The 14,546-nt window shown below is 51.4% G+C and overlaps 4 protein-coding genes and 1 non-coding gene across 5 annotated transcripts; 2 read left to right on the forward strand and 3 right to left on the reverse strand.

The window, feature by feature from the left end:
- Window positions 1–637: 637 nt before the first annotated feature.
- MGYG_09134 (hypothetical protein) lies at window positions 638–1,467 on the reverse strand (the record flags this gene model as incomplete). Its single annotated transcript, XM_003170655.1, has 4 exons — window positions 638–716; window positions 881–925; window positions 1,079–1,134; window positions 1,357–1,467. 4 exons carry the CDS (start codon window positions 1,465–1,467, stop codon window positions 638–640), a joined length of 291 nt encoding a protein of 96 aa, XP_003170703.1.
- A 493-nt stretch (window positions 1,468–1,960) lies between these two features.
- Window positions 1,961–4,727, forward strand: MGYG_06691 (La domain family protein; the record flags this gene model as incomplete). Its single annotated transcript, XM_003170656.1, has 2 exons — window positions 1,961–2,762; window positions 2,833–4,727. 2 exons carry the CDS (start codon window positions 1,961–1,963, stop codon window positions 4,725–4,727), a joined length of 2,697 nt encoding a protein of 898 aa, XP_003170704.1.
- A 1,913-nt stretch (window positions 4,728–6,640) lies between these two features.
- On the reverse strand, window positions 6,641–6,756 carry MGYG_10565. The gene has a single exon. It is a non-coding gene; the product is annotated as a tRNA-Val (tRNA).
- A 529-nt stretch (window positions 6,757–7,285) lies between these two features.
- Window positions 7,286–7,912, reverse strand: MGYG_06692 (ankyrin repeat-containing protein; the record flags this gene model as incomplete). The annotated part of the gene is made up of 1 exon (XM_003170657.1): window positions 7,286–7,912. One exon carries the CDS (start codon window positions 7,910–7,912, stop codon window positions 7,286–7,288), a length of 627 nt encoding a protein of 208 aa, XP_003170705.1.
- Window positions 7,913–8,290: 378 nt separating this feature from the next.
- MGYG_06693 (tRNA ligase) lies at window positions 8,291–10,906 on the forward strand (the record flags this gene model as incomplete). Its single annotated transcript, XM_003170658.1, has 1 exon — window positions 8,291–10,906. The coding sequence occupies one exon, from the start codon at window positions 8,291–8,293 to the stop codon at window positions 10,904–10,906; it is 2,616 nt and encodes an 871-aa protein (XP_003170706.1).
- Window positions 10,907–14,546: the final 3,640 nt, after the last annotated feature.

The following is a 14,546-nucleotide window of genomic DNA, read 5'->3' on the forward strand; positions in this document are numbered from 1 at the left end:
TAATGAATGATATCACCGTGTCTTGATCACCGTGTCTTAAAGTCCCTGAGTCTGTGTTCGTATTCTGTGTGAAGTGTTTCTGTGTCTGGGTTTGATAGCAAGAAGAAGAAGAAGCTCCCTCTTTTAGCCGTGGTCACGTGGAAGTCGGAGATGAAGAGGAAGAAGAAGAAAAGATGAAGAACAGAGAAGCTGAAGATAATGATGATAGTAGAGTAGACAGCAGACAGAGACAGTAAGAGTAGAGAGTAGACAGGAGACAGGAGACAGTAAGAGTAGAGAGTAGACAGGAGACAGGAGACAGCAATGGTAAGAGATGGCAGATGGTAAGGAGGAAGCCCTGAGTGGCCGAAGTAAGTAACAGGCAAGTAACACTGACTAACGAGGAAAGACTTGACTGTGCGACTTTCAGCTGAGAAGGAGGAAGAAGCAGTAGTAGTAATAGTAACAGTAAGAGAGAGAGATGGCAGTAGACGGCCTCTCCCTGTCTCCTCTTCATCTTCTCTATAGATACTTGTCTCTCTCGGCTCTCGGTAGGAGAAGAAGAAGAAGACTTGATCAGCCTCGACTTCAGCTTCACCAAGTAACTAGCTACGACAGACAGACATCCTCCCTCCTTTCTGTCTTCCTCTGCTGTCCATCATCCACTTCTTCTTCTATCATCCACTACTTGCTTAGCTTGTGTCTTTGCCAGCCGAAAAAGCCGACCCAGGTTTGCCCTATGGACACTAAGAGCAGAAGAGTTCAGCTAATAAAGTAAAGGGAAAATACAAGCAAAAAAAAAAAGATAATCATCATTTTTTCTTCCCTTTTTCCTCTCTCTCTTCGACTTATTCTATCTTCCTCCTCTTCTCTTATTCTCTTATATCTTCTTCTTTCTTACCGACTGTCGACCTCGGGCATCTTCCATCTTCCTCGTCCTCGTCTTCTGCTTCTCACGTGGGTAAGTTGAGTCTCTCCGCACTAAAACTTCTGCAGCTTTTTTTTTTCTTCCTTTTCTCTCTCTCTCTGTCTTTTCCTCCTCGCACTTTTCTCTCCCAACCCACACACACACACACAAACCTCCAACCGCCAACCTCACCTCGCGACTCGACAGCTGCTTGCCTCGTCGCCTTCATCGTCGTCTTCGTCCTGCTGCTAGGCGTGTGTCCAGGCAGAGCTCGCGGTCAGCTGGCAATTGGCCTCGCGAAGGTAGTCTTTTTGCTTTGCTTTTTTTTTTATTTTTTTTCCTCTGCCTGCTGCGTCTTTTTGCCTGCTCCTCAGGTGCTGGATGAGGGGCTGAAGCGGAGGACAGACAGACATCAAGAAGATACAAGAAGGCTACAAGAAGACAAGAAGGTTACAAGAAGAGAAGCTGACTTGTATAGACACAGGCGTTGGTTGCCGCTGCAGTCGTTCTTTTTTATCTTTGCCGTGTCGATCTCGCTGGTCCTCATCTCTCACACGACGACGACGACGGACGACAAACATAAGAGACAGACATACAAGACAGAGACACGCCGGACTCCTCGCGTCCTACTGCACTATCAGGAAGACCCTGACTGCTTAGACTAAGACAAAAAGGTACCTACCTACCCTCGAGCCTGAGAGGCAAGACAAGATAAGACAAGCCGACAAAGGGAGAAAAAAAAAGAAAGACACGGACGGACGGACAGACGGTCGATGTCTTTTCACTCTTCCTCTTCTCTCTCTGCTACGACACCCAAACACACATCTACGTCTGACTCACTTCTACGACATTCTCTCTGATATATCTCTCTTCTAGCCAGTCAAAGGCGGGGAGTGACTCTGCTTGGTGGTGGTTGAACTCCCGACGTCTCTCTTGTTGCCGTTAGTGGCAGAGGTCCACTCACCTTCATCCCCCATTCTCGCTTCCGTCGACCTCCTGCGTCGACCAGCCTCCCTCTTCCTTTTGCCGTGTATTCGAGCAGAGGAAGCAAAAGCCCTCGAAATACCCTCCTCCATGGCAGCCTCGGTCTCGGTCCCGGTCTCTGCCAAAAAGACTTCCACTCCAGACATGCCTGTTTTTTCATACGCTCAGGCCGCAAAGGGCCTTGCCGCTGATTCAAAGCAGACCACTGCTGCTCCCAGCGTCGATGAAAACGTCACTTCTTCCACTTCTACTACCACTACCAGTGCTAGCACAGCTGTAGATGGACAGGTTGAAGATGCCGGAAAGGCTGTCTCGGCGTCACCCTCGCTAGGACCGTCGACTTCAACAACTTCGACACTCGTCAAGGAAGATGATCTATCCACCACCACCCCCAATGGTACCACTACCGCTACCGCCTCAGAGTCCGAGTGGGAGAAGCAGTCTCAGGCTTCCACTGCTGCAGACAACAAGGACAAGACTACCACCAGCTCGTCGTCGGCAGTAGACGATGAGAAACCCAAGTCAGAGGCCAGCTGGGAGAACAACTCCACTACTCCACAGAAGGAGCAACAAAAGGAACAGCAGAAGGAACAGCAAAAGGAACAGAAGGAACAGAAAGAGCAGAGGGAGCTTAAGGCTGCTCCTCCACCAGCAGTCAACATCTGGCAGCAACGACAGGAGGCCCTGGAGGCCAAGGCAAAGGCCAATGCCCTGTTGAAGCCTGCTACCACCACCACTACTACCGGTAGTAACACGGCTGCCCCAGCTACAAAGACCTCCGCCACTCAGACATCTGGTGATGTCAGGTCGGAACACTACAAAGGCGGCAGCAGGAAGAAGGCAGACGCCACTGCCACAGATGCCACCCGTGACAAAAAGAAGTCTACCGATGGTGCGTCTATCCTCTTTATTCTTTCTCTTCTATCTATCTTTTTATCTTTGTTATACTGACGTCTATCTAGGATCAAGGAAAAGCTCTCGGTCTGCCAAAGTCCAAGATGGTGAATCCCTTCCACCAGTCAACGATGCCTCCTCCTGGCCAACTCCACAAATAGCACAAGGCGAAGACCTGCGCAAGGCCCAGGACCACACCGACAAGCCTGAACGGCCCGAAAAGGAGAAACCTGCCGGCTCCAGAACCCACGGCAAAGAGAAATGGATGCCCGTGCCATATGTGCCTACCGCAGTCTTCAACACCCCCTTGCCACCAGCTGCCAGGAGAGGTGGCCGCAGTGGTGGTGCCAGAGGTGGTGCGCGTGAAGGCGGCTCCAGGGGCGGTGCTCATACTGGTGGTGACAGAGCAGCTGCGGCAGCTGCTGGTGCCGGCTCTGCATCCACCACTAAGCCTTCGTCCGCCGGAGAGCGCGAGAAGAGCGATGCCACCGAGTCTGCTCAGAAGAACACTTCGACCGCTGATGCCAGCCTGAAAAACGGCGATGCTGAGAAACATACTCCTGCTGAGACGCAAAAGGAGAACATCAAGCAAGTGCACAACAGCAGTAACAACAACGCTGCTACTACCGCTTCCTCTGACCCTACTTCGTCGCAGTCTCCCACTCGTCCCCACCAGGGCAAGTCCTACCACAAATCCCACGAGAACAGCAGCTCGTACAAGAACGCACATGGAGACCAGCACGCCTCCAGACAGTCCAACTCAGACTCTCATGCAGGAGGACACTCCAGATACGTCAACCATGACAGCAGGCGGTTCGACATGGGCACTCGATCCGGCGAGTTCTTCAAGGACTCCGGCTCTGGCTACCAGCCAAAAGACAAAGACTTCACCAAGGACCGCGAGTACAACCGTGAATACACTCGCGAGTCTCGCTCCGAGCGAGGAGGCCGTGGTGGCTACCGCGGCGGTCGTGGCGGTCACTCCAACTACTCCAACTCCAACAACAACTCCAACACCACTTCCACTGCTGGTACCGCCGCCAACAACGCCCAAAACGCCTCTACCTCATCATCCTTCCACTCCGCTCCAATCCCACAGCATCCTTTCCCCTCATCCAAGAACTACAGCTTCACCGACCGCCACCGCATCCAACCCACCGCCAACGGCGCTCAGCAGCCTGCCCAGCAACATGCTTCCACAAACACCCGTATGAACATGCGTTCTCCCTCAATGCCTAACCCTGGCATGTTCCCAGCCCCTTACCCCATCCAGACAGACATGAACATCCTCTACCCATACCCTCATGCGATTCCTCCAGGCCCCATGACCGCAATGTCCTACCAGCCATACATGGAGCAATACTCGCTCATGGGCACCCTCTCAATGCAGCTAGAGTACTACTTCTCTGTCGACAACCTGTGCAAGGACCTCTTCCTGCGCCGCCACATGGACTCTCAGGGCTACGTCCTGCTCTCTGTCATTGCATCGTTCAAGCGCATCAAGTCGCTTACCGAAGACGTGGAACTGTTGCGCTTCGTCTGCAGACAGCTGAGGAACGTCGAGTACCGACCTGGAGAAGACGGTGTGGACAGGCTCAGGAAGCGCGAGGAATGGGCGCAGTGGGTGCTCAACATGGACGAGCGGGATCCATCAGCAAGGAATGAGGGGCCTTCATCCGCGACCGCCCAGGAGTATATCCCCCAGCAGCAGGTGCATATGAATGGCCATGCCCACGCACACGGAGCTGGCCACGCGAACGGCACATACGTGAACACCAACTACGTACCCGCCGACATGGCTCCCACCGAGGAACCAAAGCGCCATGCTAAGCTGTCTTCCGCCGCACCAGAGTTTTCCCCTCTCGCTGCAAATGGCACTTCATCCTTTGAACAAGCTCCTGTTGACGGCCAGGCTCAGCCTCAGGCAGATGGCAGCAATAACTTCGTTGCAGTGGTACGTTAAACCTCAGCATTCGCATATTCGCCCATCGCTTAATCTCTTTTCTTTGTCTGGTCGGCATTCCCGTACTAACACCCTGAAGCAGAACGTTGGGCAATAATCGCTCGCTGCACGGGAAAATGCGCACCTCATCTCATTTCATTTCGTTTCACTATGTTCGAATGAAAGAACCAAAAAAAGGAACACAAAAAAAAGTTGAACCATGATACCCCCCCTTTCGCATAAACAATAAAATCTCGACCCAGCATGATATGGTCTTACACCATGCATGACACATGCTTCGATCTCGATCTAATCACGAACGAACAAAATGAATTTTTCTTAGAAAATTAAACCGAGTGAACAGACAGACAGATACGCAGCGTACTGTATGCTACGAATATGGACTTACGGCTGCCACTGTCACCCACTCGCTTTTGGTTTATAAATTGCAATGATTACAACAAGGCAACAAACAGCCAGATAAACAGACAAGCAGATTACCTTGTTTCTTGCCTTGCAGATTGATATGAATGTACAATGAAGAAAAAAACACGAATTGATTGATTTACTGGTCGACTGACTCGACTCTGAACGGCCCGACTCGACTCCACTCGATCAGATCCCGAGACTGATACATAAGATTACAATGCCTGCCTGATTTACTTCTTTGATTGATGCTATGCTGTGAAATTTGTTTGATTTACCCTGTTTGTCCTTTCCTTCATGTTGACTTTCTCGGCTCTCGGTGCGCGGTCGGGTCGAAAGCGCCGGTAGGGACGGGTGATCCTACCCTACGCTACGCTACCATCGGGACGAATCGGATGAATTGAATGCGCTATGAAAACGACCTGACCTGATCCATGCATGATGTCTAACCGGTGCACCCACCCCAACTCTGGGCTCACTCACTTTACGGAGTAACGTTACCGGCTATCTATCTCTGTTCAAGGTCAAGGTCTCAATCGAGTCGACCAGTGCCAGCGCAACAAAACCAGAAAAACTAAACTAAACCAACTAAAAAGCCATCTGAGATACCTTTTTTTTTTACCTTTCTTTCTTTACCTTACCTGCCTTGTTTCTTCTTCTAGGGAGTCGTTATTCCAAAACACGTCTTGCTTGCTTTCTCTCTTGTATATTCTTCTTTTCTTCCCCTTCGGAACCACTTCTACTTTATTCTACTTCTACCGCCTTGATCCTTTATCTACACAGCGGACCAAGGCCCCTTTTGACTTGATTGTTCATCTATTTCTTCATGCCATGTTTTGCCTCGTCGTTCGTCTACTTCTTCCCCTTCTACAACCATCTAAATATCTGCATGCGGCGTTCAGGATTGCTTCTTCTTCTTCTCATCCTTCTTCGGCTTTAATGTTCATGCTACTTGTTCCCTTCCTATCCATCTATCTCACTTAACGCCTTTACTTCTCTAACTCGTCTTCGAAAATGCCCTAAAGTTGTTCATGCTTGCTGCCTTCAGACCGACCAAAAGCGACCATCGACGACATGCGCCTTTTCTCGTCTCGTCTCGTCTCGTTCAATTATCTAGATTATCATTCATATCCCGCTTTCCTTCTCCTGTCTCGTTTCTCCTTTCAATGCAACAGTTCAGTCCGTCCAGTCTACTCCAGTCCACTCCAGCCGAGTAAGTAAGGAACCTTCATTCCTCCCTCACTTACTCACCATCATCTCCATCTTATCTTCCCGCTGTATGAAGTTCCGTGTCTAGATTACGTTGCCTACTTACCCACCACGCATCCATCTCTACTTCCGTCTACTTCCGTTAACTAGATAGCCAACACACGCCAGTCAGAAAACCACATCATGTAACACTACCATACCACACCAGCAAACCGCAATAAAAGTCCATCTAAGCATCGTCTATCCCCGCCGTGAGCCAGTAGTTATGTATGAGAAAGAGGCAAAAAATAAAAAAAGAGTGACTAGACTGGGGTTCGATCCCAGGACCTTATCGGCACCATGAAAGACGAAGAAGAGACAAAGCTTAACTTCGCTTTTGTGAGCGATACGTGATAACCAACTACACCATCCAGCCATGCGGTTGGTCGAGAGGAGCTGAGAATGCCTGATAGGAGGATGTAGTGGAAGTTGTAGAAGTTGAAGTTGATATTGATATTTGATAGTAGAGGTAGGAGATGAATGGAGTACAGCATGCTGCCGTCGGTGAAGCACAAGGCTGCTGCTGGTGACTCACTCGCTGCTCAACGTTAGACCCTGGCGCATGCACGCTGGCGCTGAGCCGATGTAGTACGGTGCGTTGGATGCGCTTCCCGGCCAGGCACAGCATACGGCAGATGCAGCGGTGCACAGGCAGGACAGGACAGGACAGGACACATGATGCGATGCTGATGCTGATGCTGATGCTGGCTGGCGCTGTAAAGAGATACCTTGGCTAGGCTAGGCTAGATGGTGAGATAGTGGCCTGGATGGACATTGATATCCAGACTGGTCGACGGTAGTGTATTCTATGACGGCTATCAAACACGCAACGCCATGTATATGCCTGACCAATGCACGAAGCTGTACTTGCACTCGCAGTAATAGTGCATGTATGTATGCACGTATCACCCTACTCGCCGCTTGGTGTCTCGCGCAGATGGATCTGACGCCGGTCCTGACCCTCGCAGCGCATCCGCAACCAGCCCACGCAGCTCCCGCTGTCCCTCCTCGCTATGAAAGTTCCCTCGCGCAGCAAGCTCTTCGATCCTCTGCCTCATCGCCGTATCAACCACTACTCCTCCCTCCCCCTCCTCCCCGCCCTCCGTTCCCCTCGTCCCAAACGACACCTTCACGTTCGACGGTAGCTCCGCCCTCACGTCCCCGGCAATGATATCATTCAAGTACGCTGCAACAAGCGGGAACGAGCCGTCGTTGGTAATCGACTCTGCAGCCGTGAGCCCCTCGTCGTTCGTCTTGCTCTTGTTTATCCCGCACTCTTCCACCAGGTACCGCGCTACCTCGACCGACTCCGCCACGAACAGACACGTCTCGCCGTCTTCGTCTGTAAGGTTGACGTCGACCTTGAACTCCTCGACTAGCGTGCGCAGCAGGTCTAAGTGGTTGTAGGACGCTGCGGCGTGGAGGAGCGAGTAGCCGTGCTCGTCCTGCGCGGAGGCGACGGCTGGGTCTGCGCGCAGCAGAGGCAGAAGCGCCGGCGAGTTGTCGGATGCGAGGATGTATGGGTTGGCCATTGTTTCGATGACTCGATGGGCGCGCAATGAGTCAGTCGGATGACTCTTTGTGGCGCTCGACTAGATCCTAGATAGTAGATATTTCGATAGATGTGTAGCTTGAGTGGTGGAATGAGTAAATATCCTTGATGCAAAAAACTCCACCATAAACAAACTTCCAGGCGAACGAACAAGCTTGTCTAAGTATCTACCTGTGACTCAGTAAATACACACGACACAGATCACAAATCTAAAGACGCCTATTTAATGCGCATCTTGGGCTCTGGAAGGTCTCTATGGCAAAGGAAGAGTAGCTACAGCTTCACCGTCCTGTCCACTGCTGGCCTTTCTCCTGCCTTTCGCCCGTTTTCCAGCGTGTCTCTGCCGCCGCCCGCAGCAATGGCGCATCAAGACGCCCACGAAGTCCTCCAGCTCGTCCAGAGACTCGAGGCAGCGCGCAAGAAACAAGTCAAGCGAGCGTTCAGCTGCAAGAAGTCGACCTTTGAAGTCGCTGGCTCAGACCTCACCGTCGACTCGTGGCGGTTCCAGGACTGGGACTACAAGAACCCGGGCCTACCAACCTATGCGCGCGGCCTCTTCACCACCACCAACCGCGCTGGACGCCCAGAGATTGCAGTCAGAGGGTACGACAAGTTCTTTAATATCGAGGAAGTCAACTCGACTCGATGGAGGAATATCGAGAATAATACCCGTGGACCCTACGAGTTGAGCGTCAAGGAGAACGGCTGCATCATCTTTATATCCGGTCTGGAAGACGGTACCTTGCTCGTCTGCAGCAAGCATTCTACCGGCTCGCGGCAGGATATGGAGATGAGCCATGCGGAAGTTGGTCGGGCCTGGGTCAGGAAGCATGTTGAGTCCGTTGGCAAGACGGAGCGGGACCTCGCCGCGGAGCTACGCAGTATGAATGCTACTGCTGTAGGTGAACTATGCGATGATAGCTTCGAAGAACACGTCCTGGCTTACTCTGAGGAAGAGTCCGGTATCTACCTGCACGGCATCAACTATAACCTGCCTGAGTTTGCTACTGTAAGCAGCTCAGACGTGCACCGCTTTGCAGATGCCTGGGGGTTCAAAAAGGCTCAGTTCCTTGTCAAAGATGACGTTGAATCTGTCCGTACGTTTCTTGAGGAATGTGCAGAGACAGGCTCCTGGGATGGAAGAGACACGGAAGGCTTCGTGATCCGCTGCCAGATGCGAGAGTCCAACACTCTGCCTTACCATGACTGGTTCTTCAAGTACAAGTTTGAAGAACCCTACCTGATGTACCGTCAATGGCGAGAGGCTACTAAGAAACTCATCACCGGCAAACTACCCACAATTAAGAAGCACGTCAAGATCACAGAGGAATACCTAAAATACGCCAGGAAGCAGCTTGCAAGGGATCCAAAGCTGGCCAAGCTATATAACCAGAATCACGGCATCATTGCCATGCGTGAGGGCTTCCTCAAGGAACGAGGCCTCAAGGGATCAGAGATTATAGCAATGGAGGCGGCTGAAGGAGAAGCCGATCCCGCTACGCCTCAAGATCGAGACTTTGTGCTTGTCCCCGTTGCTTCGATCGGCTGCGGCAAGACAACCGTGGCTGTTGCTCTCGTCAAACTGTTCGGATGGGGCCATTTCCAAAACGATAATGTTGAAGGCAAAGGGAACAGACCTAAACGGTTTGTTCAGGGGTTGGTCAACCATCTGATGAACAGCAGCTGCGTGATAGCGGATCGAAACAACCACCAGAAGCGTGAGAGAGAACAGATATTCACGGATATGCAGACTCTCGTCCCCAACGCACGCTTCATTGCTCTTCATTGGGTGCACGAGCCCAAGAGTGCAATGCTAGATGACATCCGACGGGTCACGCAGCAGCGAGTCCTTGACCGTGGAGATAACCACCAGACCATCCGCGCCGGAAGCAAGAGTGAAAGCGAGATATTGCAGATAATGGAGGGCTTCCTGCGTCGATTCGAAGCCGTGGATACTGCTCGTACACCAGACAACCATTTCGAATCGGTCATTGACCTAGACGTTGCAGCATCCTCGCGAGAGAATCTAGAGACTATCGTAGACTACTTTTACGCCAACTATCCCAAGCTTATGAAGCGGGAGAAACCAGACGCTGCCGAGCTTGATGCAGCTATCAAAGAGGCCATGGACGGATACACAGTTGATATCAAACATGATCTCAATTTCAAGTCCAAATCTCAGCCTCAGAAGCAGCAGAACCAACAGCAGCAGCAACAACAGCAGAATCAAAAGAACCAAAAGCCGCAAACCCTCGACCAACTGGTCAAGAAAATTGAATACTTCAACATCTCCGTACCCGCTGGCCCCGTCAACGCAATCCTTGCCTCCATCTTCGACGCTTCCCCATCACCAGACTACGCTCACCTCTACCGTCTACTCACCAACTCTCGCCGCATCCAACCCTCATTCCATGTAACCCTCATCCACCGCGCCTCCAGTGCCGACAACCCCCAAATATGGCACACCTACACAGACTTGTACAAGGCAACAATCGCCCAGCAACAACAACAACAAAACACCTCATCATCCGCTGCCTCGCTCCCTGGCTCAGCCACCGTGACAGGAACACCCACGCCAAGCCTAGGAGCAGCTTCTGTCCGCCTCGAGACCCTCGTATGGGATAAGCGTATCATGGCTATTGTTGCACGTATTTTGTCTGGGCCAGCGGCCTCGGGCGCAACCACGGGGGTGGCGACGGCGGCATTGCCAATCTCAGGGGAGGCGCACAGCGATAGGCGAGAGGAAGAAGAAAGGCAAGGGGAAAGAGAGTTAGCACCAACGTGGCCTTGTGCGAACGAGATTGCCCACGTTACGATCGGGACGGCAAATGCGAGCGTCAAACCAAAGGAAAGTAACGATTTGTTGAAGCGATGGCTTACGATGGGTGCGGGAGAAGAGAGTGGGATCTGGGAGGCGAAGATTCCTTCGGTTAAGGTTGTGGAAGGCTTCGTGGGGGTTGTGATGCGTAGGTAGATTGATGTATCTGTTTTGATGGTCGGGAGTATAACTATGTCGACGTTGTACTGTACGCACAGAGTACGTTTGAACTCCGTTGCTTGAAGCTCGCAAAATTATAAAAAAGGGGGTAGAAGTAAGGTACATGAAGCTTGAGAATAAACGGCTAAACGATAATGAAAATACACGCGCTTACATCATTAATTTACAGAGCATAATGTCAACGTACGTAGCTGTTTAGGGTTGCCGACTTGAAAAGTAAAAGGGGGTATATATAGAAATGACGTAGATAAAGCATAGCAAAGCAGGATAAGAAGCAAAGAGAGAGGACGTGTTTGTTTAGTCGCTCATCCAGGCTGCCACTCTGCCTGTACCTACGCGAGCAACCATTCGTAACCCTGTGTTGCCCATGGGAAAATAGCTTACGAGGTACCAGATGAGAGCCACGAGCTGGCAGGCAGATGATATGAGCGTTAGAATAGTTGAGTGCAGCTATAGACGAGGACCAAGGTTAGTGACGTTATCCGTTATACCCTCTTTCCGAGCGGAAAAAAAATATGTGAAAGGAAATACTGGACATAGCCAACGATGGAGTAAAGTGAGAGGGTGTGTTGGTGTGTAAAGAGTAAACACAGGTCTAAAAAAGTGATGTCATATTGTCTGCAGGCGCAGAACAGGGTAGCTCGAAGATGGTGGTGGTATAGCTCAGGGGAGTGAGGGCTTAGCAAGGGCATCCGATCGGATAGACAATAAAATGTGATATAAGGGGGGTGTGCGTGGGAGTGTTCAGGGCAGCGAAAGGGCAGATGAAGTTGCAAGAAGCACAAGGAGAGCAAGGAGCAGGGAACAGGGGACAGGGATGTTTCTATCCTCTTGTTTTTCTTTTCACTTACACCAACGGCAAAATAGAGAGTCAGGGCGATGGAAGTAAAGTACGCGGCTGTGAACGGAAGCCGGGGACCGGATGTAAGGTGTCGGGCGTATGGTACAGGGCCCATGAGAACAGCCCAGGAGGCGAGGAAGAGAGCAGAGCCAGACGACCATCTAGTATACGCACACGCGCGCACACGGACGAAGATTAGTTATGTCCGTGACATGAAGTTGAGGATGGAAATAGCAACATCAGGGTGAGGTAAGGTACTAGCGTTGCAACAGTAGTGGGTAGTAGAGGGTATCTCGAGATGCAGAAGAAAAGCAAAAGCAAGAGGGAGGGTGTGGCTTTGAGGAGCAGTTAAGTTGAGAATAAAGGGTCATGCAGAGCTCCCGTCCGCAGCCCGGAGCCTTGCCTTGTGATCTTCACAGACAGAGAACGAGAAGGTGCAAAGTTGACCAACAATGGAGTTTATGCGAGGAAGGCTGGCAGAAGAAGTAAAGATAAAAAAGGCAGAAGCGTAAACCAGAAGTGAAAAGAAATGAAAGACAAAAGCTTACAAGATAGCAAACTTGCGTGGCTTCAGCATCAGTGGCATGATGAGGATGAAGCATATGGCAAAGCATACGAAAGCTCCGACGTTGCAAGCCGCGAAGATCAGCATTCGGTCCCAGCGGGATACTAGAGGATACGATCCATGGTTAGCGCCTGTCCTTGAGCTAGGGTACCAGAGGTGCGGTGCGGTTCGACGACGGATGATGATAGCTATAGGTAAATGCACGAAGGAATAGCGTTAAGGGTAGAGCAAACGAGCAAGACGGACCAAGCACAGCCCGACGTTCTCAAGCGAGGATGAAAGAGGAAAAAGCAAAGAAGAGGAAACAAAGTAAGGAAAAAGAAAAGAAGAGAGGGAAAAGATGGAGAGAGAACGGCATGTGAAAGGGTAGGTAGCAGGCCAGGATATCACAAGACGGGTTATCTCGTTGTGGAAAGTGAGTAGACACAAGGTGTAGAAATGGTGTGGGTGAGTGCGAGTATGAATGCGAATGCGAGAGCAACAGATGAGATGAGAAAGGGAGAGATGGGCAGTGTGTGAGTGGGCAGTACTCACGAGCAAACCAGGCTTCCTCCTCCTCCCTCCTAGTTGGAGCAGGCAAAGGCGCCGACGAGGCAGCATTCTCCGGTGAGAGCTGAACATACCCACCGCGCCCACCGCCGAGGGGGTTCCATGACTGTACTTGGAGAAGAAGGGGGTGCTGGTGTTTGACTGAGCCGGTGCAGGCGTCTCACCGCGCCTTGACCAGCCAAGCGAGTTTAACGAGTCGTGAAAGGAGGCTGAAGCCATGAGTGGTAGGAGAATATATTATATTTAGAGATAAACCCCCGTATCCGCGGCGAATATGGCTATTTGTTGTTGTCTCTCGTCGAATAGCGTGGGGTAAGGTGAATTATGTTGTATTTATTCTAGAAGCCCGACAGTTTCCAGTGAGGGCAGGCAGCCGTATAACAAAAGAGCAGAAGGATAAACCGGATCCGGACGGGGACTAATCGAAGTGGTGCAACGCGGATCGCTGCAGCGGGAGTGAAAAGCAAGAATGCAGTAGTTCCCTTGCTGCACGGGTATGCAGTATGGATGCAGTGCTGCAATCCTTGCAGTTCCCTTTCCCCAGACTTCTTCGTCCTGTTGTTCGTCCTGTTCTGGCTCCTCTCTTCCCTGTATTTTTTCTTTTTTACTTGACTCTGACTGCCCGGATGCGTATGGATGCCGAATCAGATGACGTGTGGCACAAGCAGCGATCTGCCAGATCCCAGAGAGAAGCAAAGAGGGTGGGAAAAGCCCGATAGGTTTAAGCTGGGTACTGGTAGAAAGGCCGCCTGTTGGCTACAACTGGTGGTAGTTTGTTTTTGAGAGATCGGGTCTCGAGATGCGAGCAGGCTCGGGGGGAGTACACTGAAGCTGGAAGAGAAGGTTAGCTTAGCGCGAGTCATGGAGCAAAATACAGGGAGCAGCAGAGGATAAGCAGGCAGAAGCAGAGAGGGTGAGACGGTGGATGATGAGAGGTCAGATGACAGCGCCGAACCTAGTAGACGGGAGCAGGGTGAGTCGAGCAGTTGTCGACGGTCGATTAGCCAGTGGCTGGATCGTATAACAGGCCGCAGACAGTCAGTATGCGGCGAGAATCGACGGTTACCAGCGTGAACGCGGACGGTGAAGCTGGCGATGAAGCTGAAGACGCGCAGAAAGAGAGAAAAAGCAGGAGGTGAGGTTGTTGCTGAGTCAGCATGCAGATAGATAGGCTTAGGTACCTCAGATAAGGAGGCAGATAAGATGGGAATAACACTTTTTGGGCGAGGCGCAAAGTCGCAAACCAAAAAAGAGCGATACAAAAGTATACAAACAGCCGTAGAAAGGCAAAAAGGCTACCTCGGGCAACAGCAGGATACGCGGGACGGACAAGCCAGAGACGAGGGGATCAGGTAGACGGCTAGGGTTCGGCTTATCCGACGCCGCGTGGGAACCATGGCTCCAAAGCTTCATCCTCGAGTAATCAGACTCTCAACTTCGATAGTCAAATCACTAACTCTCAAATAGCTGTTCTGTCTATCAGTGTCGATAGACACCAGCATTTCAGCATCGAGAGAACCTTCACGGAAGCTGATCCGATATTCCTCGATCTTGCAGCCCTTCGCTCGGAACCCAGCCGACCAGCAGCCGCCCTCACAGCAAGCCTGTGGCTGATCCCATGCGACTGGCACGCTGAACACTCCCACCCATCCTCCTTTTAA

This window comes from Nannizzia gypsea, genomic scaffold (genome assembly GCF_000150975.2).
Source record: "Nannizzia gypsea CBS 118893 supercont1.6 genomic scaffold, whole genome shotgun sequence".
Lineage (NCBI taxonomy): Eukaryota > Fungi > Ascomycota > Eurotiomycetes > Onygenales > Arthrodermataceae > Nannizzia > Nannizzia gypsea.